Below are 26,739 nucleotides of genomic sequence, written 5' to 3' on the forward strand. Positions count from 1 at the left end.
AAAGAGCTGACGTTTCGAATCCAGATGACCCTTCGTCAAAGGTTGTCTGGACTCGAAACGTCAGCTCTTTTCTCTCCTTACAGATGCTGCCTGACCTGCTGAGATTTTCCAGCATTTTCTCTTTCGGTTTCAGATTCCAGCATCCGCAGTAATTTGCTTTTATTTTAGACTTACATTAATGGTTTGAGGAACCAGCTTCTCTAATTCTGCCTTGACGTTAGGCCTGATGGCATGCGGCACTGAGCTAGCCTTTAAGCATCTTACTTAGCTTGAATACACATCAAAATGCTGCTTGTGTTATGAAAAGTATATTTACCTGTTTGGAGAGCAGAAGGTCAGGAACTTCAAGTCCCGACGGATCCCGGAGCCAGCAGCACATGAGAGGGGTGGGGGGGGGAGGCGGGTGTGGAGGGTGGTAATGTTGGGAAGATAGCCAAAAGAGAGAGGAAACAAGGCGAGGTCCCAAAAAGAAATCCCCGCTAGGGAACAGGTGGTGTTGAACTGCCTTCTTGAACCACTACAGTCCAACTGGTGTACTTACTCCCACAGTGCTGTTGGGGAGAGAATTCCAGCATTTGGCTCAATGGCAGTAAAGGAACAGTAATATATTCCCAAGTCAGGATGGTGAGTGACTTGGAGGGGATCTTCCAGGTGTTGGTGTTCCCATGTGTCTGCTGCCCTTGTCCTTCCAGATGGTAGTGGTCATGGATTTGGAAGGTCCTGCCGAAGTAACTTTGATGAATGATACTGAACTTTGTGTAATCATCAGCAAACATCCTTTCCTTTGACATTATGATGGAGGGAAGGTGGTTGATGAAGCAGCTGAAATGGTTAGACTTAGCACATTGCACTGAGGAATTCCTGCAATGATGTCCTGGGCTCAGATAACCGGCCTGCAACAACCACAATCGTTCTTCTCTGAGGTAAGTATGTTTCCAACTAGCACTGTTTTCTCCTTGATTCCCATTGACTTCACTTTTACTCCTTGATGCCATACTTGGTCACATGCTGCTTGTATGTCAAGAGCGATCACTCTCACTTTGCTTCAGAAATTCAACTCTTTTGTCTATGTTTGGACAGAACTGATGTGATCTGCAACTTAGTGGCCCTGACAGTACCCAAACTGGGCAAGATTGAGGAGTTTATTGTTGAGTAAGTGCTCCTGAAGATACTGTTGAGGATATTGTCCATCATTTATCATCCAAAGATGTGTGGGTTAGATTGATTGGCCGTGCTAAATTGACTCTGGTGTCAGGAGGATTAGCAGGGTAAATATGTGGGGTTACGGGAATAGGGCATGGGTGGGATTGTGGTCGGTGCAGACTCGATGGGCCGAATGGCCTCCTTCTGCACTTTAGGGATTGTATGATTGTATTTTGTTGATAATTGAGAATAGGCTGATATGGCAGCAATTGTCTAGATTGGATTTTTCTTGCTTTTTGTTGAGTGTCCACCTGGATTTTGTTTTCAAGTTTCTGCAGTGTACTTGAAATTAAAATTTTCTGACAGAGGCACAGTGCTACCGGCATTGGTAGAAGAGTGATGAAGTGCAGGCTTTTCAGCTATATTTTTTTCATGTTAATTCTTGGGGTGTGGCAAGGCTGGTGTTATTATCCATTCCTCATTTATTTTGATGGTGCTAGTGGACATTCTTCCTGAACCGCTGAAGTCCATATGGTGAAGCTCCTTCTATAGTATTATTAGATAGGAAGTTTCAGGATTTTGATGCAGGAGGAATAGTAACGTATATCAAAGTTATACTTGTAGATGATGATGTTCTTACATACCGGTTGCTCTTGTCTTTCCAAGTGGTGGAGGTCTGGGTTTTGTGAAATGCAGGATAAGTTTTTTAAATAAGTTTTAAAGTTTATTTATTAGAGTCACAAGTAGGCTTACATTAATACTGCAATGAAGTTACTGTGAAAATCCCCAAGTCGCCAAACTCAGGCGCCTGTTCGGGTACACACAGGGAGAATTTAGCATGGCCAATGTACCTAACCAGCATGCCTTTCAGACTGTGGGAGGAAATCAGAGCTCCCACTCCTCCAATGAAAATGATCAAGGCAACTCCTGTCTGGCTTTTTGTGTAAGTTTCAAGGAATCTATGTTAAAACTGAAAAAAGGTGACTTGTTGGTGATTGCTTTGGTAATGCAAGGAAAACAATGCAACTTCAAGTGGATAATAAGAACTGATTTTCTTCAAGCCCAGACAGTAATAATATACGTGCAGCAGGTGAAAAGCAATCAACTTTCTTTTTTCAATTGCTGATTAATTTTCACAAGCCGGTACTACAGAAAATATTTATTCATGTAAGAGTTCATCTTGAAGCTGCAAAGAATATCAAGGATAGAGAACCATTTTTTGCCAGCAATGATTACCAACTGTAATCTTCTTTGTGCATGTGCCATGTGACGATGCAAGTGATGGAGCATGATAATTGCTATATTATCCTTCACACTTTATCAGCATGAATGGAAAGAAAGTGAAATGAAACTTATTGTCGACAAGATCAATGCCAACAATTTAAAATCGTGTGTGCATTATTCTCAAAGAATATAAACATTAATATTCCTGGCATTCTTCCATCTATGAGAGATGATGGTGTCAAGAACTCCACTGATGTTAGAGGCGAGGTAATCCCAAAACCCAGAAGGGTAACTTGGAATACAGGTCCTTAATTGTTTATTTTGCAGTTTGGTGTAATGTGGGGAAAGTTATGCAAACCAGTGAGGAAAGTAAAAAGCCTTGTTGTAATCATTAAAAATTGAATGTTTATTAAACTGTAAAATAACACAACAGGAAAGGCCACAATACAAACCACCATTAACTGCCATAATCGCTACAGACACACAGTATACTTGAATTAACGCCATTCCACAGCTATATACATTCTAAACTCATAGAATGTCCCTATATCTAAAACAACATCCCATAACATTTAACTTAATGAGCCTAATCCACCACATAATTACCACACACAATTTGTACCTTTATTTTAGGAAGCTGTTCGTCTGGTTCAGCATAGAATCTTTGAGGTTTTCAAAGCAGCAACTTCTCAGCCAAGAAGCCTGCTTTCGGGAGAGCTTCTGTCTCCAGCTGGCTGTGACTATGATCTTAGTTGATTATTAGCTCTGCATTTCTCTGCAGTACAGACCTAACCCTGCCTCTGATATATTGTTTATCCCTTTTGATCTTATCCTATCCAAACATCCCATCTCAGAAATCATGCTTTTAGCATGTAAGTGTGACATGCATTCCGATGTCTCCACTTTGAGCTCCTACCATTTGTAGTTTTAATACCTGCCATTCTATATTTTATTGTTCTCCATTTCACTTAATAAGTATCTGTTTAGCCTGCTGCTAAGGGTAAACATCAAAAACCCCTCAGAGCAGCTGAGCCCTATTCTCTAATCTTTATTTTGGCCAAGTTTCGTGATAGTGAACACAGAGGAAACGAATCCATTTCAGGATTTGTTTCAAATTCAAATTCCAATGGGGGGTTTTCAAATGATGCACTTTTGCTGATGGCAAAAGGAGCCAATCCTTGAGAGCCCAGTTCTGGTATAAATGCCACACCTGAAGTGCCAAAGTGACATTGTGGGTTATTGTTTTTGGTGATGGCATCTGTTGCCAAGCTGCTGTAGCCAGTGGTCATCATACTGGTGCATGCCAGCCCATGGGGGGCATTGGCATTTTCCTCTGTCATCAGTTAGCAACTCCCAAGTGTGATCATTGATGTTTAGGGCCCTCCTGTCACACACCTAAGTGTCCTTGAAGCAGTGGCTTGTGTGTCCTACTAGTCATTTGGCTCTGACTACCTCACCATGCAGAAGATCCTTGGGTTGGCAGGCGTTTTCCATCCTATGGACGTGCCTGGGCCAAAGAAGCCACCTTTGTTTGATGAGTGCTAACAAACTTGGGAGCTCTGCGTGTCAGAGGACTACTGCATTTGTGGTTTGGTACTGACAGGATATACCCAGAATGTGCTACTGACAGCGAAGATTGTTGAACCTTTTCTCTTGATAGCTGAGAGGTGTCTATGTTTCACGGCCATACAGTATGGTGCTGAGGATACAGATCTTCAAACCATCAGCTTGGTCCCAAGGGTCTGCTGGATGTTATCCCATGAGCATTTTGAGAGTTGGCCAAAGGTGATATGCTTTCCCTATGCGTGTAGCAAGTGCTGCATCAATGGGCAAATTGTCTCTCACCATGAGAAGGCAGAATTTACTAACTACTTCCAATGGAGTGTAATTTGGTATGATCAAGATGGAGGTGCAGCATCTTGTCCCATGACCACAGTTTCCTTGATGCTTATAGTCTGGGAAAACAAGACTAGAGACTACTTTAGGCCGAGTTACTGTGTGAGTGACACGCACAACAACTTCAACATGGAGGAATTCTCCAACTGGGAGATTTCAGTCTTTATAGATTGTACAGCTTACCACCTGACCTAGTGTGCAAGTAAACTCATTCTATATCTACGGGGCAGGCAAAGGTCTGGAGCATGGAGAAGAAGATGCCAAATAGACTGTGGGCTAGGACACAGCCTGGTTTTACTCCATTCTGAAACTGTCGGTGGTGGAGCCATCAAACTATAGGTTATAATGCATGTTGTCACAGAAGGAGTTTATGAGATTGAGGAGCTTTGATGGATAGCCAATTTTACTCCAAATCGTGTGGAATCCTGCTCTGCTAACAGTGATGAATACCTTCGTGAGATCTGCAAAATGAAGGTAAAGAGGTATACCCTGTTCCCTGCACTTCTCTTGAAGCTGCCAAATGGAGAAGGTAGTGTCCAATGTAGACCTGCCGGTTCAGAAATCACACTCTGCTTCCAGGTACAAATGGTCTTCAAGTAGGTGGAGTCTTTTAAATATGACCATCACAAAGGTCTTTCCCATGGTGCAAAGGAGTAAGATATCCCTGCAGCCACTGCAATCTTTTCTGTCATGGGAAACAGGCCTTGGTCATCGCGGCATGGGCAAAATCAATGATAAGGGACAACACTTCCTGAGCTTTCTGCCCTGAATGAACACTGTCAGGGCGGGATTTTACCGCCTTGCTTATCCCAAAACCATAAAATCCCACCCAAGGTCAACGGACCTTCCTGTTGTCTGCCCATCACCCTCTCCTGATTTCCGTGGTGGGCAGGGCGGTAAAATCCTGGCCACAACACCTTTCAGACATGACCACAAAGTATCATTGCACCTAAGGCCTGGGCATTGGCACCAATTAAAACTGGTCTTCACAGGAAGGTGGAATCTGCTCGGTGTTCTCCACATCCACACCTACCGCAGATTGAGACACTAACAACTCTCTTGTCTGCAGCAGAGTGAAGGTGCACCTCTGGGGGTTTCACAGTTCCAAACACAACAGCTCACCACTCAGCAACATCTCTTGCACAATTGATGATACCAAATACTAACACTTCACACTGTCGCTAGAACAACTGCTACCCATTCGAGGTTTACCAGAAGGCACTGACGCTGAGTCACAAAGCTGAATCATCTCTGAAGCAGCAGAAGCAACACTTGACAAAGACAGAACCTGCAACAAGGACTGGTTTGAAACCTATTCAGCTGAGATTAAATTGTCATTGTGCAAAATACAAACCTTGACTGATGGACAACATAAACGCAACAGCCAAAGGACTGCATGACCGGAAACTAGCCAAGTCAGCCATACAAAATGTAGGGAGATACTTCACAAATAAGAATCAACTTATGCCAAGAAATCCAAACTGCCTGTGACAATGGGAATTTCAGTGCTATGTATGAAGGGATCAAGGGGGCGCTTAGTCCTACCATCACCAAAATTGTGCCCTTGAAGTCAGAAGACGGTTAAGTCGTCAACGGCAGAAGGAAATTCCTGCTAGATTGAACATTACTGTGAGCTGCACACCTGGAAGACGGACATTTCCCGGTTTGTGCATGAAACTCACCCATAGCTTCCTTTCACGGATGAGTTAGATTAAGAACCCCCATCACTTGAGCTCAAGAATGCCATAGACTGACTGCTTAGCAAACAAAGAAAGCTGGCACGGGTGGAAGCCAAACACAAAACGACCCATCAATTGCTAGACCTTTATGACCCCCTCTGCTGTAAAGTAGGCTCCGTTCCACGGGAGATGCAAGATGCAAAAGTCACACCATACAAAAACAAAGGCGACAAAGGAGACTGCAACAACATCAAGATTACAAGTCAAAATATATTAACTCAGCAGTAAAATATTCTCAGTTGAATAGCTTATGGTACAGACATTAAAACAGTTTCTACTTTTTTTAAAAAATAAACTGATTTACATCAAGCATCTGGCAGCAATAAAAGTTAATGGGAAAATATTAACTTGCTGGCTGTCAGCAGACTCACATTCAACAAATTGTAACTTTTAGGGTACCCCTGTGAACAGAATGCTGAAGTGAAGAGTAAATCAGAGGATCCATTGCAAGTGTTAATATCAGTTCAACTTTTCTTTTTAAAAAAGGGCAATATTGGCTGCAGTATGCAACAGTGAGAGCTTTCAAAGTTCTTTTGCCCTGAGTCAAAAGTAAATCATCAATTGAAAACTGGTCAATTCTTGCAGTTCCGTAATTGGGAACCTGATATTTCAATTTTATAGTCGCACATGGTATAAGCTATAAATGCACTCAACTTTGTTTATATTTTGTTCAATATAATATTCATATTATATTACCATAAAAAATAATGGGTTCCCATAAATATAAGTGCCTTTAAAAATAAGACATTCAACCAGTCACCTTTAAATAGCCTGTTATTTATTTTCCCCTGCTGCATTCAATATCACTTATGAATTATGGAGATGATTATTGTGTTTTTGTTTTGTACCTATTTCTGACAGTATTAAGATTCAGCAAACCTTCCTCCTTGGGTCTCATTACCTTTGAAACAGATGGACTATGCATGTTTTTTTTTACATAGGTTAATATATTTAAAAACTACCTTTCTGATTTTTGAAATGTAATCCAAGGATTGAAAATCTCCTGAAAGCAACCATACTAACATTTGAGCTGAATTCATCAGCTGTCTTAAAGGAAATGTCCTTTCTGACAGAATTTTCCAGACATTTTGTCAATGGACTGGGAGGTGGAAGGGCAATTACCCGGCCATGCAGGCATTTCACTTGTGGCGAGGGCATTGTGTGAGGAGAGTGACGATGGCCGGGGGGGGGGGGGGGGGGGAGAGGGGGTGGTGCGGTGTCCCACTGCCAAACTGGATGAAACACCACAGCCTTCCAGTGGATTCCAGGGTGAAGGCTTCCTTTAGGAATATTCTGGTCAAACAGAGGGGCCTCCCTAGCCACAATGATATTCTTTGTGGCAATGGTACAGCCGGTTCTTCACATTTCATGAGCAGCTTCAGGCTAGCTTCAAGATTATTGTTAAAAAGACTCACTAACCTGCAAAAAGAATACATATTTTATCCAGCATAATTAATGGAATTTAACAACAGTTGCTTCACCATGTGCCTTCAGTCTGAGCGATCTTAATTCGTAGGATTCATTACTTTGCTCATTCTCTCTGCAGATTGTATTCATATTGGTCCCTAGGAATGTTCTTCTGTATAGAAGATTGCTTTTTATAGCTTAAGCAGTGTGTGAATCACTTCAGCCTTTCATGCAACTTTGCGACCACTAAGAAATCAGATATTGCTTCCCATGGGAAACATGACACAAGTTGCTCAGCAGCCAAGGATACTTAACTGCCTCTACATGGTACTTAGGGTAGCATTCCGATATCAGTTTTGATTGCATCTGAATGCAATAAAAGCTAGTCATACATAAACATACATTTCTTTCCAATTAGTCCGACAGTGGTGACTGAATTCCATTTCCTCTTCTACAAAGAATAAACAGGACAAATTCAGCAAAATGTGAAGCAGATCGAAATGTAGAACTGTTTTGGGTGTGGGTGGTTTGTGATAGAAGACGGAGCATTCAGCCAGCCTAAAAACTGAGTGGCAGAATGTACAATTGACACACTTAAGGAGTGAACAACCTATTCTGAGGTTGAGGTTAAAGTCTAACACTAGAACGATACAGGTTACATGCAACTTAATGTCCTTGAGGCAAATGTATTGTCATTTTAATGGTCTGATCAAATTGGCAATTATTTTGTTTTTGGAACCCCTGTATTATTCTTATACTCTATCATACTGAAACCACCATGCAAATCCATTGACATAGGTAACTTGAATTGTGCATTGTGAGTGCCGCCTTCAGACACCTATGGACAAGTGTCTTCGACAACCATAACATTCATGCTGACACCAAATCCTCATGTACAAGGCAGTCTCCTCCCAACTCTTCTATATGGCTCAGAAAATTGAACCATGTATAGACGTCACCTCAAGGCCCTGGAGAGGTAACATGAATGCCGTCTGAGATGTATTCTCCACATCAGCTGGGAAGGAAAAGTGTACTAACAACAGTATCCTTGAAAGAGCCAAGAGCACCAGCATCAGGTCCACGATCATCCGAAACCAATTCCACTGGGCTGGCCATGTACTTAGGATACTAGAGTCCTGACTGCCAAAGTAAATCTTCCTCACCCAGCTCAAGGAAGGTTCCCGAACAAGAGGAAGACAAAGAAAGTGCTTCAGAGGCATCATGAAGGCTTACTTTAAGATATGCAACATAGCCCTTGCTCAGGAGTGACCTACTTTGAGGAACCTCTTGATTGAAGGAACGCAATTCTTCGAGGACACTTATAGCAGGGACTACAGAAACCGTTGCTTTGAGAACTATTAAAACAAGTAGATTAGTTTAGAACAGGGACCATAGTGTGCCTTATATCAACCAAAGGCATCACAATGTGCCTCACTTATATATCATGCGAAGATATTGTCTGTATAGACACATATGTAACTGTTAGTAGTGAAATTTGGACAAATATTGTGGATTTAAAATGTAGTTTTAAATGTTTTGTAAACTTTGGCCAAAAGCAACTTGCCCTAAAGCATAATGGGAAAAAGCAGAATCAGGCAGGCCACATTCTCTGGGAACAATAAGGTATAGAAACATTATCAGTGAAAGGCCTTGCAGCTGGAAGTTACCAATATTATAAATAAATAGAAGGATTCAGTTTCTAGTTGCAATGAAGAGATGTATTCAGCTTCCACTGATAAGGGGGTAGCTAGCAAACATAGGGAGTGACTCCTTTCTCATTCCCATAACTTTCAGGTGGTGAGGGTGATCTTTGAACCTTCCGGATATGCGTAGGTAAGGTTAGTAGGCAATGGGGGGACAGACTTCCGGGTCTGGTTGAGTGAGTTCTTAATTCTGTTAGGGGATAGAATGCTATTGGCCAAAGTAGATAATATGTATTAATATAATTGGATCATCCAGTTTGGATGACATATTGGGCGGGAGGAACGAATCTTTGAAAATATACATCTGTTTTGCTCATGTGATGTAAGGTCAGAGCAAAGTTGGAAACCTTCGGCTGTCTCTCTCTCTCCCCCAATATGTATTGGTCAAATAAAGAATGTCTTTAACTGCATACTGTCTTTCGCAAGTCATTGTGTTAGCTGAGATTGGCTGAATGCAAGACCTCCCAGAGGGAAGCCCCTGGAAAATCCCCTTACAACACCCGACAGCAAGACGAGGCCTGGAAAAGGTGTCTGGAAAAGGAACACCAGTGATCTGGGGGTCCAAGGACTGAACCCACCTCCTGGAAATACCTCCGGTCAAAGGTACGGCTCCAGGATCAGGCTGGTCAGCCACACAAGGACACACAGAACCCATGACCAGTGACATGGAGTTTTTTAGGTGGACAATCATAAGCGAGTGATCACCAACAAAATCTTCTGGTCCTGCCAATTTGAGTGGAAATTTCAGTCGTTCACCAACCCCACTGCAGGAGAGCCCACAGTATGTGTGGGGAAGCTGGAAAATTCCAGCCTAAATGTTTACTGGTAACGTACGAATATGATGACACACGTAGGATATCACCCAAGCTACAAGCTAACTCCATGTTTGTTTCTACTATCCAGGTCTCTAACCAGACCACTGTCGTCTAATGTTATGCATCTCTTTACATCACACTGTGGGTGGTACTGTTTCCCAGTCCCGCATTAATCCTTTCTGTGCCAGATACACTTACACTGCATGGACAAATCAGAACAACTGGTGAAGTTTGAGTGGGTGAATCTGTTCATTGAATCAGCAGGTAGGTTAAGAGAAGGTAAGATAAAGTGGACCAACCAACTTCTGTCGTAAGGAAAAAAATAGAATGTATTTAGAAAACGTTACCTTGAAAAGACTTGCTTAATATCGAATAATGTTTTATGTGCTCAAGAAGCTCGTTAAAAGACATTCTACATTACCGCTATTATATAAATCAGAACAATTGCTTGTTTTTGTATTTAATGTTTCTTGGCATTTCAAGTTTGCAACAAAGTTTCTTAATATTAGGTCCAAGGTGTTGTTCAGATGCAGAACTTGAGATCAGGGGAAGTACAGTCCTAAACAATGGCCAGGCTTATCATACTAAGCCTACACAACTGGCTCATGCTGTCAGCTGGGTTGTGTATCATTTTAGAAGCTCCCTCATCCACATTAATCACCGAGAGACATCTTTTAAGAAAGTCTGAGTTCTGTGGTCAGGTGGTTGGCACAACATTATTTCTAAGGTCCCATGCCATTGTTATTCTGCCTGATGGCTAATATATCACTTGTTTTGTGAAATGAAATTGTACCTATTGTGGCAGAGAGGATATATAAAAAAAACAGAAAGCAACAAACGATCTGTTATCTCATCACTTCAGCTTCTGTCTCCTTGTTGTCTCTTTTTAATACTGCCCATTCGAATTTACATCCCTCCTTTCCCTCCAATTTCTCAATGGTTTTGTTCTGCTTTCCTTTCACGTAGCCAGGCTTGCTTGAACCTGTGATCTCTGTTCTCTCAATTTTACCTGTGCATGATATCTTTTCATGCCCATTACTTTTTAAGATAAAATAAAACTCTAAAATCAAAGAACGGTGAAAGAAAAATAGATCTTAGCAAATGACGGGAAAAGTGGAAAATCCAGAAAATGACAAACAAGCTGAAATCCAGGGAAAATACGTCAGAGAAGTTATTCTTAAACAAAATGAGAAGAACTGTTCCAAAGATATCAGCTGATCTGTTATTATAATAGTATAGAAATTCTGTCTGTATTTTCTGATTTATTGGTGGGTGGAGATTGGTCCACTTTCTGACAGCAACCTCCAGCTCTCGTGAGCCTCCTCTTAGTTATATCATCCATCTGGCTATATCATTCGCCAGCCTCTCTTACTGAGCTTTGGGCCAGGACCCCTGCTGCTCTCCAGCCTTGGCATGAGAGGGGAGGGATGTTGGAGTGGCGGGCGGGGTTGGTGCAGCGGCATTGAAGAGGACGGTGTTTCATGCATAAGGACACCAGTCTTCATCGGTGTCTTTCTCAGCGAAAGGCTTTATTGAACTGAATAGAACTGGCAGCCTACAATCCGCTTGTCTCATGGCAGAGTCACATGTGTATGGCAAGTCACCTTCATGAGATTTTCAATACCCAAACAGAAGGGGTGGCATGGCAGAGGGGCTGAGATGGCATGAGAGAAGTGGAATGGGAATGGGGGTGATAGAATAGGGATAAAAGAGATGAGATGTGTCTGAGGGGGAGAGTATGGGAAGAAATAACATGAAATGGGACTTTTGCGCTAAAGATACTAATGTTTTCCAGGTCTTTGCTAGTGACAAATATTCAATGAAGTATCAAAACAGATGAGTTTAAATGGTCCTGTCTGAGGAATACTTGGTGAGTTCCTGCAGTGAACCTTGTAGATGGTACACACTGCTGCCGCTGTGCATTGGTGGTGGAGACAGTGGGAATGTTTATGGATGGGGTGCCAAACAAATGGACTGCTTTGTCCTGGATGGTGTCAAGCTTATTGAGTTATATTGGAGTTGCACTCATCCAGACAAGTGGAGATCATTACACTCCTGATTTGTGCCTTGGACAGGCTTTGGGGATTCACGAGGTGAGTTACGCGCTGCAGGATTCCCAGCTTTTAGCCTGCTGTTGCAGAAACAGTATTTATATGACAAGCCCAGCTCAATTTCTGGTAAATGGTAACATCCGCAGGACGTTGATAGTGGGGGCTTCAGTGATGATAATGCTATTGCATACCAAGTGGTGATTGTTAGATTCTCTCTTGTTGGAGCTAGTCATTGCCTGGTACTTGTGTGGCACGAATGTAACTTGCTTCTCGTCAGCCCTAGCCTGAATACTGTCCACGTCTTGCTGCATTTAGACATGGACTGCTTGAGTATCTGAGGAGTTGTGAATTGGGCTAAACATTGCATAATCATCAGTGAACATCACATGGGTCATGTGACCCATTCTTAAAGCAATCATGCAACCACTTAAACATGTAACACGGGAATAAAAGTGTTGTGGATATTTTGATAAGTTTGGCCAACATTCAAATCGTATGAATGCTGTTTGTTACAAGAAACTATGAGAACATTAGAAAGTATTGACCTTGACAGGTTATCGAATCCCAGTCATACTAATTGTAACATTGTTACATTGGACACTGCAATTATACTTTAAGGCGCTGGCAGTGGCTTGCGGGAAGCACTCCTGACTCAGAGTTAGAAGGTCATGACCCATTCCAGAAACTTGAACACAAAATCTAAGCTAACACTTATGGTGAAGTGAAGGCTATTGATGAAGCAGTTGAAGATGGTTGGGCTGAGGACATCTATCCCATCTGGATAGTGGACTCAGAATACCAATTGGTCTGAGAAAGTCAAGGTACATAACAATAATTGGAAATATCCTGGGTAAAAGTTAATAAACGTTGTACTAAAATTAGAATAAACATTTGCCATTTTTAACCTTACTTGTATGCATAAACAATGGACAGAGCAAAGCCTAAACAGATCAGTTAACATTTTCTTCTGAATCCTTAAAATCCAGACCTATGCCTATAATTCTTGCTGCTTTAAAGCTTTTACTTACAAGATATTTTATTAATAATTTAATTTCATAACTATATATGATTAAAATTCATAGCTTTTTGGAAATCTTAGCGTAATGTCCTAACTCTGGAAGGAGTCGTGGTTTTTAACAAAAATAAAATTATATGGTTTGCACACGTAGATTCAAAGGGATACACAGCATGTTTATTGAAACAGATGTCCTCTGCACAGAACGGAAAATGAAACGAAGGCAGAAGCCAGTAAAACACCCCAATAACCTCAAGTCATGTGACCCATTCTTAAAGCAATCATGCAACCACTTAAATATATAACACGTGAAGTAAAGCTAACATTCAAATTATATGAATGCTGTTTGTTGCAAGTAACTGTCAGAACATTTGAAAGTATTGACCTAGACTGGCGATTAACTCCCAGTCATATGAATTGCAACATTGTTGAATGCACACTGCAATTATACTCTAAGGTGCTGGCTGTGGCTTGCTGGATGCACTCCTGACTCAGAGTTAGAAGGTCACGAGTTCATGACCCATTCCAGAAACCTGAACACAAATTCTAAGCTCATGCTTAGTGCAGTGCAGTACCGAAGGAGTCCATATTTTGGATGGGCCTCGTCTAAACACTCAGGTGGATGTAAAAGGTCCCATAGTATTATCTTAAATAAGAACACTAGAGTTCTCCTTGGTAACTTGGCCAATACCCCTCTTTCAACGTACAGCACTAAAATGGACTGACTGGTCATTGTCGCATTGCTATGGCAATTTGTTGTGCGCAAATCAGCTTCCGACATTACTTCCAACATTACAACAGCGACTGCACGGCAAAAGTACTTCATTAGTTGAAAAGTGCTTTAGTGAGTCCTAAAGTAGTGAAAGACACTATATAGATGCAAGCCTTTCTTTTAATGCAACCTAAATAGGGTGTTGTAGATATACATTGCAGCCAGATGTCAATTTTGGAGTTAAGAGGAATGTGATTCCTTGCAGGCGGTCGTCTCGCTGCTCTTTATTTCAGTCAGTTCATCTCTCCAATACCACTTGACCTCGGGGAAGCTCCGTGTTAAGGTGAAGCTCAGACTGCGTTGTGCCATAGCTTAATTTTATATTGAGAATGCAATGTCAGACGGGATTGGGGAGATGATGGCGCTTTGTGCCGCATTGCACAGAATCTGCAGGATCATTTCAAACAGGTACAAGGCCCCGTTTTAAAAGCACCCACCCAGGAATTTTGACAGCTTTGCTGCAATATTTAGCAGTGGATTTGTGATTTATTTTTAACGTTGAGAGAAACATCCTCTCCCATCCACCTCGCTTGACATCAAGTAACTAGGACTTTTGTTTCAATGTAATGTCTGTGGACAGACAGTTATCTCGGTTGACAGTCTTCTGGTTTTCAAAGAAAGCCAACAAATAAATCCATCATGGAAGTGACACTTGGAAATGATTTGAGCATCTACTAATTATTTCCCTATGCTAGGATTTTTGTCAAGAATAATTTGACAAAGTCCCAAATCCAGCATTTAATTGTTATTTTTCCAGGATTATCTGACATGTCAGATTAGTTTTATTTAATTCAATGTGAAATAATCCATCTGAGAAAAATTCAGCCCGACAAGCAACCAGGATTTTTTTTTCCTTTGTTAATACAATAAGAGGATTAATCAAACTCAGAATAACAAGTGCGGCAACTTGAATGCGGCCCTGCAACTCAAAACGATAACACGGATTGTACAAAATAATACAACAGACTGACAGTAAATTCTGATCCGTGAGCAAAACCAAAGAAAGTAAAAATGTTTGCAGAGGTAGAGTGCGAACAGTGTGGAACTGAATCTCCCACCGCAACACAAGGGGCACAGTCACTTCACCCAAAGCTTGCTGTGATCTGGCACCAGTCCAGCTCATTATTTTTGAGTTTCAAGAGAGATTTCAATCTCCAATTCAAGTTAAATGTAAGACACAGAGCAGTCCTCCAACCTTCAATTCTCATCATGTGGTCTTTGTTTTTTAACCATCATGTCGGCAGAGTGAAAATCGGCACTAAATGATTTATTTTTCACAGCCTGCATTATCTATTTCTTTCAAATCAGTTTTCGTTGAGTGCGCTTAGTGACGTGAATAAGTTGAAAGTTTGTTTAAACCTCTCTTTGCAATAACATTTTATTCCATTCAGAATAAGATTCAAAAGAAAACTAAGCTTTTATCCAACTTCTGCTTAATATTCTAATATATAGTTTTTCTGGCATTAATAATATTTAACATCTACATGCAGAAAACAAACTTCTAAATGAATGTTTTCCACAATTTGAACAGATCATAATCTTTATTGATTTCTTCAGACGACTCAATATTTAATTCACAGATAATGTTACGACAAATACAAGAGATAAGATATCAGGAGGATAACATGGTCCCTGCTCAACAGTATCAGGACATTGGACATTTTTTGGACATTTTGAGCATATCTGTGGTGCACAGTGCACTGCCCACCACAGGAGGGCACTTATCAGAGAATCATAGAATCTACAGTGCAGAAAGAGGCCATCTGGCCCATCGAGCCTGCACCGACAACAATCCCACCCAGGTCCTATCCCCATAACCTCATGTATTTACCCTGCTAATCCCTCTTTCATGGTGTCCAGGGGCAATTTAGCATGGCCAGTCAACCTAACCCGCACATCTTTGGACCTTGGGAGGAAACTGGAGCTTCCGGAGGAAAGCCACGCAGACACGGGGAGAACATGCAAACTCCACACACAGACAGTGACCCAAGGCCGGAATCGAACTTGGGTCCCTGGCGTTGTGAGGCAGCAGTGCTAACCACTGTGCCACCCACTTGATGGAATGGTTTAAAGTCTCCCAGATTTTGACTTGAGCAATTGATGCAGAGCTGCATTGGCCAGAGCAAAGGCAGCCTCCTGCGCAGCAGGGACCCAGAAATGAGGAGGAAGGGACAGTGAGGCCCCAGTCTCTGAGTCTTAAACAATAATCAGTAGCACACTCTCTGGCAACCTTCAGTTAGCATTTTCCGGAGTACCACTAGCATCGCCTTGAGGCACACAAGTCAGTTGTACTGCAACAAATGGACAAGCACTTTCTTTATCCTACCATTAAACATCCTTTTGTATTCCACACACGCAAGTGACCCATTAAATGATCTCACCCACACGATGGCCTCTGCATACAGACACTGCTACAGGGTTTCCCTCCTGTAGCAGATGATAAGATAGAGGCAGGCTGCTCACTCAGGCCTTTCTGGACCTGAGATGACCATTGCAGCTGTCCTCAGCATTGTGGTGATGGGGATGGGTCGCAACTCCAAAGGCTGTTGCATCCACAGCATTGTGGGAGCAGCCTCTGTCACAGGGCTTGACAACTCTGACGCTTTGCCCACGGAAGGCGCCAAGAACGCAGAGGATGATGACCGAGCCACCTGAGGAGTGACTCCCCCAACACCATTTCCCGCCACCTCAGCCCTTCCATAGTGACCTGGATCACTGGAGGGGATAGCCAGCTGGGGCAAAGCTGGCATCCACTCCATACCTGTGCCATTTGCGCCACTGACTGGTTAATGCTGCTGAATGGGTGATGCAACCACTGTACATCTGTGTGCTGTTCATATACCCACAAGTTTCTCCACTCTCACAGTGGAGCTCATGTGTTCAAAGCATGGAATCATTGTGGAGCAGGAGATGGATGGAGTGCTCCATTCTCATCCCATGACTCCGGAGAGCTTCAGATAAGTTGAGCATCTCACTTCTCAAGAAAGGCTCCACTAGACAACCTGCCCTCAGGATATTTGCCTTTATTAAACGAGGTAATGAATATAAGAGCAGGGAGGTTATGATAGGGCTATGTAAAATGATCGTTAGGCTGCAGCTAGAGTACTGTGTGCAGTTCTGGTCGCCACCCTATAGGAAGGATGTGATTGCACTAGAGAGGGTGCAGAGGAGATGCATCAAGATGTTGCCTGGGTTGGAGCGTTTCAGTATGAAGAGAGGCTGGACAGGCTGGGGTTGTTTTCCTTTGAGCAGAGAAGGCTGAGGAGAGGCCTGACTGAGGTGTTCAAAATTATGAAGGACATAGTAAGGGTAGATAGGAAGAAACTTTTACCCTTAGTAGAGGGATCAATAAACAGGGATGGGCATAGATTTAAGATCTGAGGCAAGTGATTTAGAGGGGATTTGAGGAAAAAAGTCTTCACCCTTTGTGAGTGGAAAATCATGTCTCACATTGAATTGAGTTTTTTGAAGGGGTAACCAAGAAGGTAGATGAGGGCAGTGCAGTTGATGTTGTCTACATGGACTTTAGCAAGGCCTTTGACGAGGTACCGCATGGTAGGTCGTTGCATAAAGTTAGATCTCACGGGATCCAGGGTGAGGTATCTAAATGGATACAAAATTGGCTTCTTGACAGAAGCCAGAGAGGGTGGTTGTGGAGAGTTGTTTTTCAAACTGGAGAACTGTGACCAGCGGTGTGCCTCAGGGATCAGTGCTGGGCCCACTGTTATTTGTCATTTATATTAATGATTTGGATGAGAATATAGGGGGCATGGTTAGTAAGTTTGCAGATGACACCAAGATTTGGCATGGTGGACAGTGAGGAAGGTTATCTCCAATTGCAGCGGGATCTTGATCAATTGGGCCAGTGGGCTGATGAATGGCAGATGGAGTTTAATTTAGACAAATGAGAGGTAATGCATTTTGGTAGATTGAACCAGGGCAGGACTTACTCAGTTAATGGTAGGGCATTGGGGAGAGTTACAGAACAAAGGGATCTAGGGGTACATGTTCATAGCTCCTTGAAAGTGGAGTCACATATGGACAGAGTGGTGAAGAAGGCATTCGGTATGCTTGGTTTCATCGGTCAGAACATTGAATACAGGAATTGGGACGTCTTGTTAAAGTTGTACAAGACATTGGTAAGGCCACACTTGGAAAACTGTACAATTCTGGTCACCCTATTATAGAAAGGATATTATTAAACTAGAAAGAGTGCAGAAAAGACTTACTAGGATGGTACCAAGACCTGATGGATTGAGTTATAACGAGAGGCTGAATAGACTGGGACTTTTTTCTCTGGAGCGTAGGAGGCTGAGGGGTGACCTTATAGAGGTCTATAAAATAATGAGGGGCATAGACAAGGTAGATAGTCAATATCTTTTCCCAAAGGTAGGGGAGTCTAAAACTAGAGGGCATAGGTTTAAGGTGAGAGGGGAGAGATACAAAAGTGTCCAGAGGGGCAATTTTTTCACACAGAGGGTGGTGAGTGTCTGGAACAAGCTGCCAGAGGTAGTAGTAGAGGCGGGTACAATTTTATCTTTTAAAAGGCATTTAGATAGTTACATGGGTACGATGGGTATAGAGGGATATGGGCAAAATGCGGGCAATTGGGATTAGTTTAGGGGTTTAAAAAAAAAGGGCGGCATGGATAAGTTGAGCCAAAGGGCCTTTTTCCATGCTGTAAACCTGTATGACTCACCCAGAAGATTGTGGTTGTGAAGGTTCACCCTTGTGGGTGGTAGAGGCAGGAACCCTCACAACATATAAGAAGCATTTAGATGAGCACTTCAGATGCCATAGCATACAAGCCTATGGCCCAAGTGCAGGAAGATAAGATTAGAATCAATTGGTGCTTGATGGCTGGCACAGACATGATGGGCTGAAGGGCCTCTTTTTGCACTGTAAAACTTTATAGGGGCAATCTTATCTTCTTGCTCCGCCGGTCGATGGGCAAAGCGAGCTGGTAAGATCATGAAAGAGCCAAAATATTGGGTTTGCGCCCAATTTCTGACTTCCCGTGATCTTACCAGCACTGGATATCCTACAAGATTAGCCTCATGCCCAAAATGTGGGCAAGGCTGATTGTAATATTTAAATTCTATTTAATTGTACAGAACAGAGAGATCTGCGCATGTACGCTGGCACCCTCTGCTGCAATCTGCCGGCTTTTAGTGAGCTTAGGCTTCACCTCTTCCCTGTGGTAAACAGATCTTGCTTCATTTTTCTCCTCAGAGTGAGGTATGATTCGATTTTTAACTCGCCCAAAAATACAGTGCGATTCGCCTCCATTTTCATGCCCCTTCAGCACTTAGAATCTTTTTGGTAAGATCTCACCTCTATGACTCTATGCCTTTCTTATTAGCACTCTGGATTTCTGATGCCTGGGTCGTATGTTACCTGTGTCTCTCTTGTCATTATCCCTGCCAGACCTAATCAGATCATGGAAACATTTTCCGACAGTACAAGCCTTCCACACTGCTGCTGGCCTCATTCAGCAATGTCCTCTTGGTCTGTTCTTTGGGGCCTGCAGTGATCACTGGCAGGGAAGAGAATGCTCCTACAAGCTGTGACAGCTTCCATTATGACCTGAAGTGACCCATCAAAAATGCTGGGGTCCCGACTCTGGCATCTGAAATCCTACCCAATATGGACTACCTCCAGCCCAGAACAAGGTGGCACGGGATTATTTTCATCCAAAGAGGCAGATACTCAGATATAGCAACCAACTACCTCATTTCATCCTGTCACTGGATAACCCCTTAAAAGGAGCACATAATGACAGATGAGAAAACATACGTCACTAAGCAATGAATCCTGCTTCATGCTAATTAAAGTTGGGGTTGATATTGGAATATTTCCTGACAGACCTATTTGTACCAAGAAGATGATCCGTTATTTAGCAAGGGCAGTGGCACATGTGATAATAGCTGCTGTGCATTGAATCTATAAGGCACTTAAAGTGCTTATCTGGTTAGTCGCTGCTAATTGAATTGTTTGTTGTACCAGATAATCAATTGTCTCTTAATAGGATTGAGCTCCTTTCTGGAGGTTTGCTTCACTACAACCGTGATGCAAGTACGTACTGCATTGTACTGCTCTTCAGTCTTTACCCTTGGGTTAGGGAGCAGTGCCATCAGCTTTGGTCGCACTATATACTCTTGGCTCCCAGCAACCACTTCTGCAGTCTTAATGGCTCTTCAACAAACACTGCTGCCGGACAAAATGAATTATAGAAGCTGCCAGGTCGCGTGCATTCATGTGTATAATTCCGTTCCGTTGGTCACAGAGCAACTGCACATTCATGAGATGGTAGCCGTTTGCGTTCGGGAATGAAGTAACAATGGGATCTTAGTGCACACGGTCTGTCAAACACACCTGCTCTCCAGGGCCCCCTGTCGCATGGTAGGATACTCTTGTATGCTGTTGGCTGTTTTCCAAGAGGTAATGAATGCATTGTTTTGGTCTTGATCATTGTTGCAGCAGTGGCGTGCCTGATACAAACATCCTCTGCAGGCTGCAAAATGTGACAGAGATCTTCTGTGTTTGCCTGATGCATTAAATTTTAATGCAAGTCAGTTTCACACCGATTGACCAAACTGTCATTGTCTTGGAAGCTTTTCCCAAGCCCTGTCACAGGCATGTGCTTAATTCTGTTAGGTCCTCATTTGGAATTTTATTTCTCTACATAAAATTCTCAAAGGACTGGTCAGGACAGATGCTAAGAAAATGTTTCCCCTGACCAGGGAGGATAGAACTAGTGGTCCCATTCTTAGAATGAGTCAGACACACTTAGGACTGAAAGAAGAGAAGTTCCTTCTCTCAAATGGATGTGAATCTTTGGAATTCTCTATCTTAATGTGAATGCTCAGTCATTGAGTATATTCAACTCAGGATATCAGCTGATTCTTGGATACTCAGGGACTCAATGGACAGGCGTTCAGTGCTGAGGTAGATGCTCACCCATAATCTTATTGAATGGCAGAGCAGGCTAGAGGGAGTCAAATGATCTACCTTCCCCATCATTTTTTAAATCGTGTCACAAGTAGGCTTACATTAACACTGCAATGAAGTTACTATGAAAATCCCCTAGTTGTCACACTATGGCACCTGTTCGGGTACACTGAGGGAAAATTTAGCATGGCCAATGCACCCAACCCACGTCGTTCCGACTGTGGGAGGAAACCGGAGCACCCGGAGGAAACCCACACAGACACGGGGAGAACACACAAACTCCGCACAGTGACCCAACCCGGGGATCAAACTCGGGTCCCTGGTGCTGTGAGGCAGCAGTGCTAACCATTGTGCCACCATTTTTATAGGTTTTTGAGGCCAGTGATATTCTGAGGATTGATCCAAATGTGTAATGTATCTGGCATAATTTCTGTGATTCCTCTCCACAATGTGCCCTTAGCTATGGCCATGCAAATCGGAACATTAGCACTATGACAGTGACAATGCAGTTCAGTGAGAACAGGGATGATAGGTAAATGGGACTTAGTGCAAATTAGGAGATGGCATTTTGGATGAGCTCATGTTTACGGAGAGTGCAAGGTGGGAGACCAACCTGGAGATCATTGGAATGGCAACAAAGACATGGATGAGTGTTTCAGCAACAGGCGAGCTGAAGCAGGATGGAGACTGAATTTCCAAAGTACTTTATTAGCCAATGAAATATTTGTAAAATGCAGTTACTGCGTACATTTTGACAGATCCTACAGTCCATTTCAGCACAGCAAGAGTTTGCAGACAATAATTTTGGTGCTTTTGGCAGACTTGGTTAAACGAACAATGCAACATATGAACAAGGTTCGGTCATTCAGCCCCTTTTGTCTGCTCGTGGTTAATCTAAAACTCAACTCTTTTTGAATAAAATACCACCTTTTTTCTGTCTCCCTCTAGAGAGGGAGAGAGAATGCTGTGAAATGCAAGGTTCTTGATGAGGAAAAAAGGGGAAGCAACTGAACAAAAATGTTTGTGCAAAAAGTGGTTATTTCCTGTTACAATATAGAAAGTGGAAAAATCCTTTAGGCATTTCAGGAGCATCGGGACAAGAGTAATCCATTCAGCTCCTTGAGTTGGTTCCACTATTATATCACTGCTGAGTTCTATCTCAAGTTACCAATTGTCCCACTGGTAAGACACAGCATGAGTTCATGAAGGGAAGATCATGTTTGCCTTTAATCAACAACCCTGACCTATAGTGTACCTCTTGATCAATCTGATTGAAGAGTTGTTACTGAGTGGTGGAAAGTCTAAACAGGGAACCGTCAGGTAGCATATTTCATTTTATGTATAATCAGGTACAGAAAGAGAAATTAAGACATAGAAAGAAAAATATACCTTCAAAGAAGGGAGAGAGAAACAAAAAGAGTTTTAAAATATTTCAATTATTTCTAGTTTAAAATTGAAGGAATGGGACTCCATACATGCAAAAGGAATGGGACTCCATACATGCAAAAGTTAATTTTCAGCACCTGAGAAGTTGGAGGGCAGTAATTAAGATTTGCCACACCACTAAAATAGATAAACATACCGGAATGGACCAGCCCTATTTTTTTTCTGGCAACTTTAGTTTGTAACTATGTGGCAAGTGGAACAACCTTACACCCAGTTTGTCATAATTGAATGTGTAAGATACCGTTTTTGCAGAGTTTCCGGAGGTGCAGGGCATCTCAGACAGTAATTTACTATCTAATGTGTTTATCTTTCCATGTTTGGTCACCAAAAATTGCTTTGCGGTTTTGAAAAATAAAAAATGATAAACACTGCTGGCATTATCGTTATTATTATAGCAAACTCTGGGAGAGAATAGGGCCCCTTAAAGATCAACGAGATCATCTATATGTGGAACCACAGGAGATGGGTGAGATCCTAAACAAATATTTCTCATTAGTATTTACCATGGAGAAAGACATGGAAGCTAGGGAACTCGGGGAAGTAAATAGTGATATCTTGAAAAGCATCCACATTGAAGCAGAGGTGCTGGAGGTCTTAAAATGCATAAAGCACATAAGAATTAGGAGCAGGAGTAGGCCATCTGGCCCCTCAAGGTTGCTCTGCCATTCAATAAGATCATGCCTGATCTTTTCGTTGTCTCAGCTCCACTTACCAGCCCACTCACCATAACCCTTAATTCCTTTACTGCTCAAAAATCTATCTATCTTTACCTTGAAAACATTCAACGAGGTAGCCTCAACTGCTTCACTGGGCAGGGAATTCCACAGATTCACAACCCTTTGTGTGAAGAAGTTCCTCCTCAACTCAATCCTAAATCTGCTCCCCCTTATTTTGAGGCTATGCCTCCTAGTTCTAGTTTCACCCGCCAGTGGGAACAACCTCCCTGCTTCTATCTTGTCTATTATCTTCATAATTTTATATGTTTCAAGGTAGATAAATCCCTGAGACCTGATCAAGTGTATCTCAGGATATTATGGGAAGCTAGGGAAGAAATTGTGGGGCCCCTAGCAGAGATACTTGTATCATCGATAGCCATGGGTGAGGTGCCGGAATACTGGAGGGAGGCAAATGCTGTGCCGTTATTTAACAAAGGCGGCAGAGAAAAGCCAGGGAATTACAGACTAGTGAGCCTATCATCACTGGCGGGTAAGTTGCTGAGGGGATTCTGAGAGACAGGATCTACATGCATTTGGATAGGCGAGGACTGATTAGGGATAGTCAGCATGGCTTGTGCGTGGGAAATCATGTCTTTCAAATTTGATAGAGTCTTTTGAAAGGGTGACCAAGAAAATAGATGAGGCCAGTGCGGTAGACATTGTTTACATGGACTTTAGCAAGACCTTCAACAAGGTATCGTATGGTAGACTGGTCAATAATGTAAGATCGCATGGGATCCAGGGCGAACATAGCCAGTTGGATACAAAATTGACTTGCTGGTAGGAGATAGAGGATTGTGGTAGAGGGTTGTTTTTCAGAGTGGAGGCCTGTGACTAGCGGCGTGCCACAGAGATCGTTGCTGGGCCCACTATTGTAATTTATATAAACGATTTGGATGAGAATATAGGAGGCATGGTTAGTAAGTTTACGGATGACACCAAAATTTGTGGCGTAGTAGACAGTGAAGAAGGTTATCTGAGTCTACAACAGGATCTTGATCAACTGGGCCCGTGGGCCAAGGTATGGCTGATGGAGTTTAATTCTGATAAATGCGAGGTGTTGCATTTTGGTAAGACAAACCAGGGCAGGACTTACAAATTTAAAGGTAGGGCCCCGGAGAGTGTTGTCCAACAGCGAGACCTAGGGGTGCAGGCACATAGTTCCTTGAAAGTGGCATCACAGGTAGACGGGGTGGTGAAGAAAGCATTTGGTGCACTTGCCTTCATTGGTTAGAACAGCGGTCTCCAAACCCCGATCCGGATGCGGCCCGCTATGGGCCAGATGTGGCCCGCGGGCCGAAGTTTGGAGACCCCTGGGTTAGAGCATTGAGTACAGGAGTTGGGACGTTATGTTACAACTAAACAAGACATTGGTACCGTCACATTTGGAGTACTGCATACAATTCTGGTCGTCCTGCTACAAGAAGGATGTTATTAAACCGGAAAGAGCACAAAAAAGATTTACAAGGATGTTACTGGGACTTTGAATTATAAGGAGAGGCTGGGTAGGCTGGGACTTTTTTCCCTTGAGCGTAGGAGGATGAGGGGGTGACCTTATAGAAATGTATAAAATCATGAGAGGCATAGATAAGGTGAATAGCCATGGTCTTTTCCCCAGGGTAGGGGAATCCAAAACAAGAGGACATAGGTTTAAGGTGAGAGGGGAAAGGGACCTGAGGGGCAACTTTTCACACAGACGGTGGTCCATATATGGAATGAGTTGTCAGAAGAGGTGGTAGAGAAGGGTACAATTACAACATTTAAAAGACATTTGGATAGGTATATTGGGTGGGAAAGGTTTAGAGGGATATGGGCCAAATGCAGGCAAATGGGACTAGTTCAGTTTAGGAAACCTGGTCGGCATGGACGAGTTGCGCCGAAGGGCCTGTTTCTATGCTATATATCTCTCTGACTCTATATGCATTGACTGCTTGAACTTTCTGCTCTACCTAGTGTATGTGAGAGTTAAACTTTCCCACTTTAGCAACATTGGGAATGATGTTAACCAGTTTTGCTGGGTTGGAAACCCAGGGGATGGGTGAACGCTAGCATTACAGCCCACCCAATAAAGCTTTTCACTGTCATCAATCAGGAGTAAAATACGATGGGAGGTCAATCCAGCATTGCACTCAAACCCATTTGTTTTCCAATGGTCAGGTTAGGTTGAAATTACTCCCATTATTCCTGCTCGGCGGTTATTTGATTTCTCACAATTCAGTGAGTAATTCCCTGCTTTTCTCCAAGAGATACCATGGGGCATTTTGTATCTACCCTGCAGGGGAAACACAGCTTCAACAATAAACAAAAAATAGCATCTCCAACATTGCCGCACCCCAGGTACTGTTGAAATGCCTTCCCACATGATGTGATGTATTTCTGACTCAGGGTCAGGAACAACATTCCAGTCTGATAAAATGTCACATCGACCAACTTCAAACACACAAACTTCATTACTAGTAAGTCTAAAATGGCACCAGAGTGTCATGGATGTACCAATTCTTTTTAAATAGCATTTAGATTGCCAAAACGTGTCATTGAAATTAATTTTACAACTTTTGATCATGTTTGAAAACCACTGACTTTCTTGCTTTATTGTAACGTTGCAGCATATTTTTGGAGTCTAACTCGGTCTTTTCCTTCTTACCTTCTTTAGGTTCGTATTGTGCTGCGAACCTGAGCAAGTGCCTCACCAGCCCCTGCAAAAATAATGCAACATGTGAACAACTTTCTGAAAGCTATATTTGCCACTGTCCAGAGGCACCGGTAGCGTACACAGGGAATAATTGCGAGGAACTATATGATGCTTGCACTTCATATCCCTGTCCACTAAATGCGACATGCAACAGTGTTTTAGGCACGGTCGACTTCTCTTGCGTCTGTCCTCCTGGCACCAGTTGTGAAATTTACATCAACAAGTGTGCCAACATCTCCTGCCTGAATGGTGCCACTTGCTTCGACGATGCTGCTGGCTCCAGCTGTGTTTGCCCATCAGGTTACACAGGTGACAACTGCGAAACCAACGTGAATGAATGCACATCGAATCCATGTGAAAATGGAGCTGTGTGCAAGGATAAGGTTGATGGATTTTCATGTTTCTGTGTGCCTGGCTATCAAGGCAGACAATGTGAGATTGAAGTAGATGAATGCGCGTCAGAACCCTGCAAGAACGATGCTAGATGCATAAATGAAATCGACAAGTATATCTGTGCCTGCCCACCTGGTCTGACAGGTAAAAAAATACTTTCTTTGATTGGTAAACTTTCTCCAAGGAATTCTGCAATTATCAGCCCAAAAATTCAAATCAGAAACACATTCATTTTCAGTTCTTGCTTTTAAGTCATAGAATTTGTTTTTGTTGAATTATGCAGCAAAGGGACTATTTAGCCCAACACTTGTGCTTGTTCTTCGAAAGAGCTATCCAGTTAGCCCCATTACCCTGTTCCTCCCTCATAACCGTACCAACTTGTCAGTCTTAAGTGTAAATCAAATTATCTTTTCAAAGTCACTGCTCAATCTGCTTTCTACCATCCTTTGAGATAGTGGGTGGGATTTTCCAGCCATTCCCACTGGCAGGATTGTCTGGTCCTGCCGACAGCAAGACTCTGCCACCGGTTCCCAGATGGTGGACTATGTGAACAACAGGAACCCCCGTTGACAGCGGCGGGACTGGAAGATCCCACTGTCGACAATAAAATGCCATGAGGGAGGGGGCAAAAATCCCACCTACTGAAATCCAGATATAGCACAGTATCTATAAATCAATTATTAAGCCATATATTATATATATAAAATTATGAAAGCCAGCACATTTATTCCAGAAATACCAACCTTCATTAGTTAATAATTTTAAATGTGGGCATC

At 42.6% G+C, this 26,739-nt stretch overlaps 1 protein-coding gene across 1 annotated transcript in view; it reads left to right on the top strand.

The window, feature by feature from the left end:
• Positions 1-869: 869 nt before the first annotated feature.
• crb1 (crumbs cell polarity complex component 1) overlaps positions 870-26,739 on the top strand; it is a 95,904-nt gene continuing 70,034 nt past the window's right edge. The window contains exons 1-4 of the mRNA XM_078219044.1: positions 870-923; positions 2,554-2,634; positions 5,449-5,566; positions 25,532-26,107. Of these exons, the coding sequence (XP_078075170.1) occupies positions 870-923; positions 2,554-2,634; positions 5,449-5,566; positions 25,532-26,107 (829 nt within the window). The remainder of the gene's footprint in view (positions 924-2,553; positions 2,635-5,448; positions 5,567-25,531; positions 26,108-26,739) is intronic.

Source organism: Mustelus asterias, chromosome 8 (genome assembly GCF_964213995.1).
Source record: "Mustelus asterias chromosome 8, sMusAst1.hap1.1, whole genome shotgun sequence".
In the NCBI taxonomy this organism is placed as follows: Eukaryota; Metazoa; Chordata; class Chondrichthyes; order Carcharhiniformes; family Triakidae; genus Mustelus; species Mustelus asterias.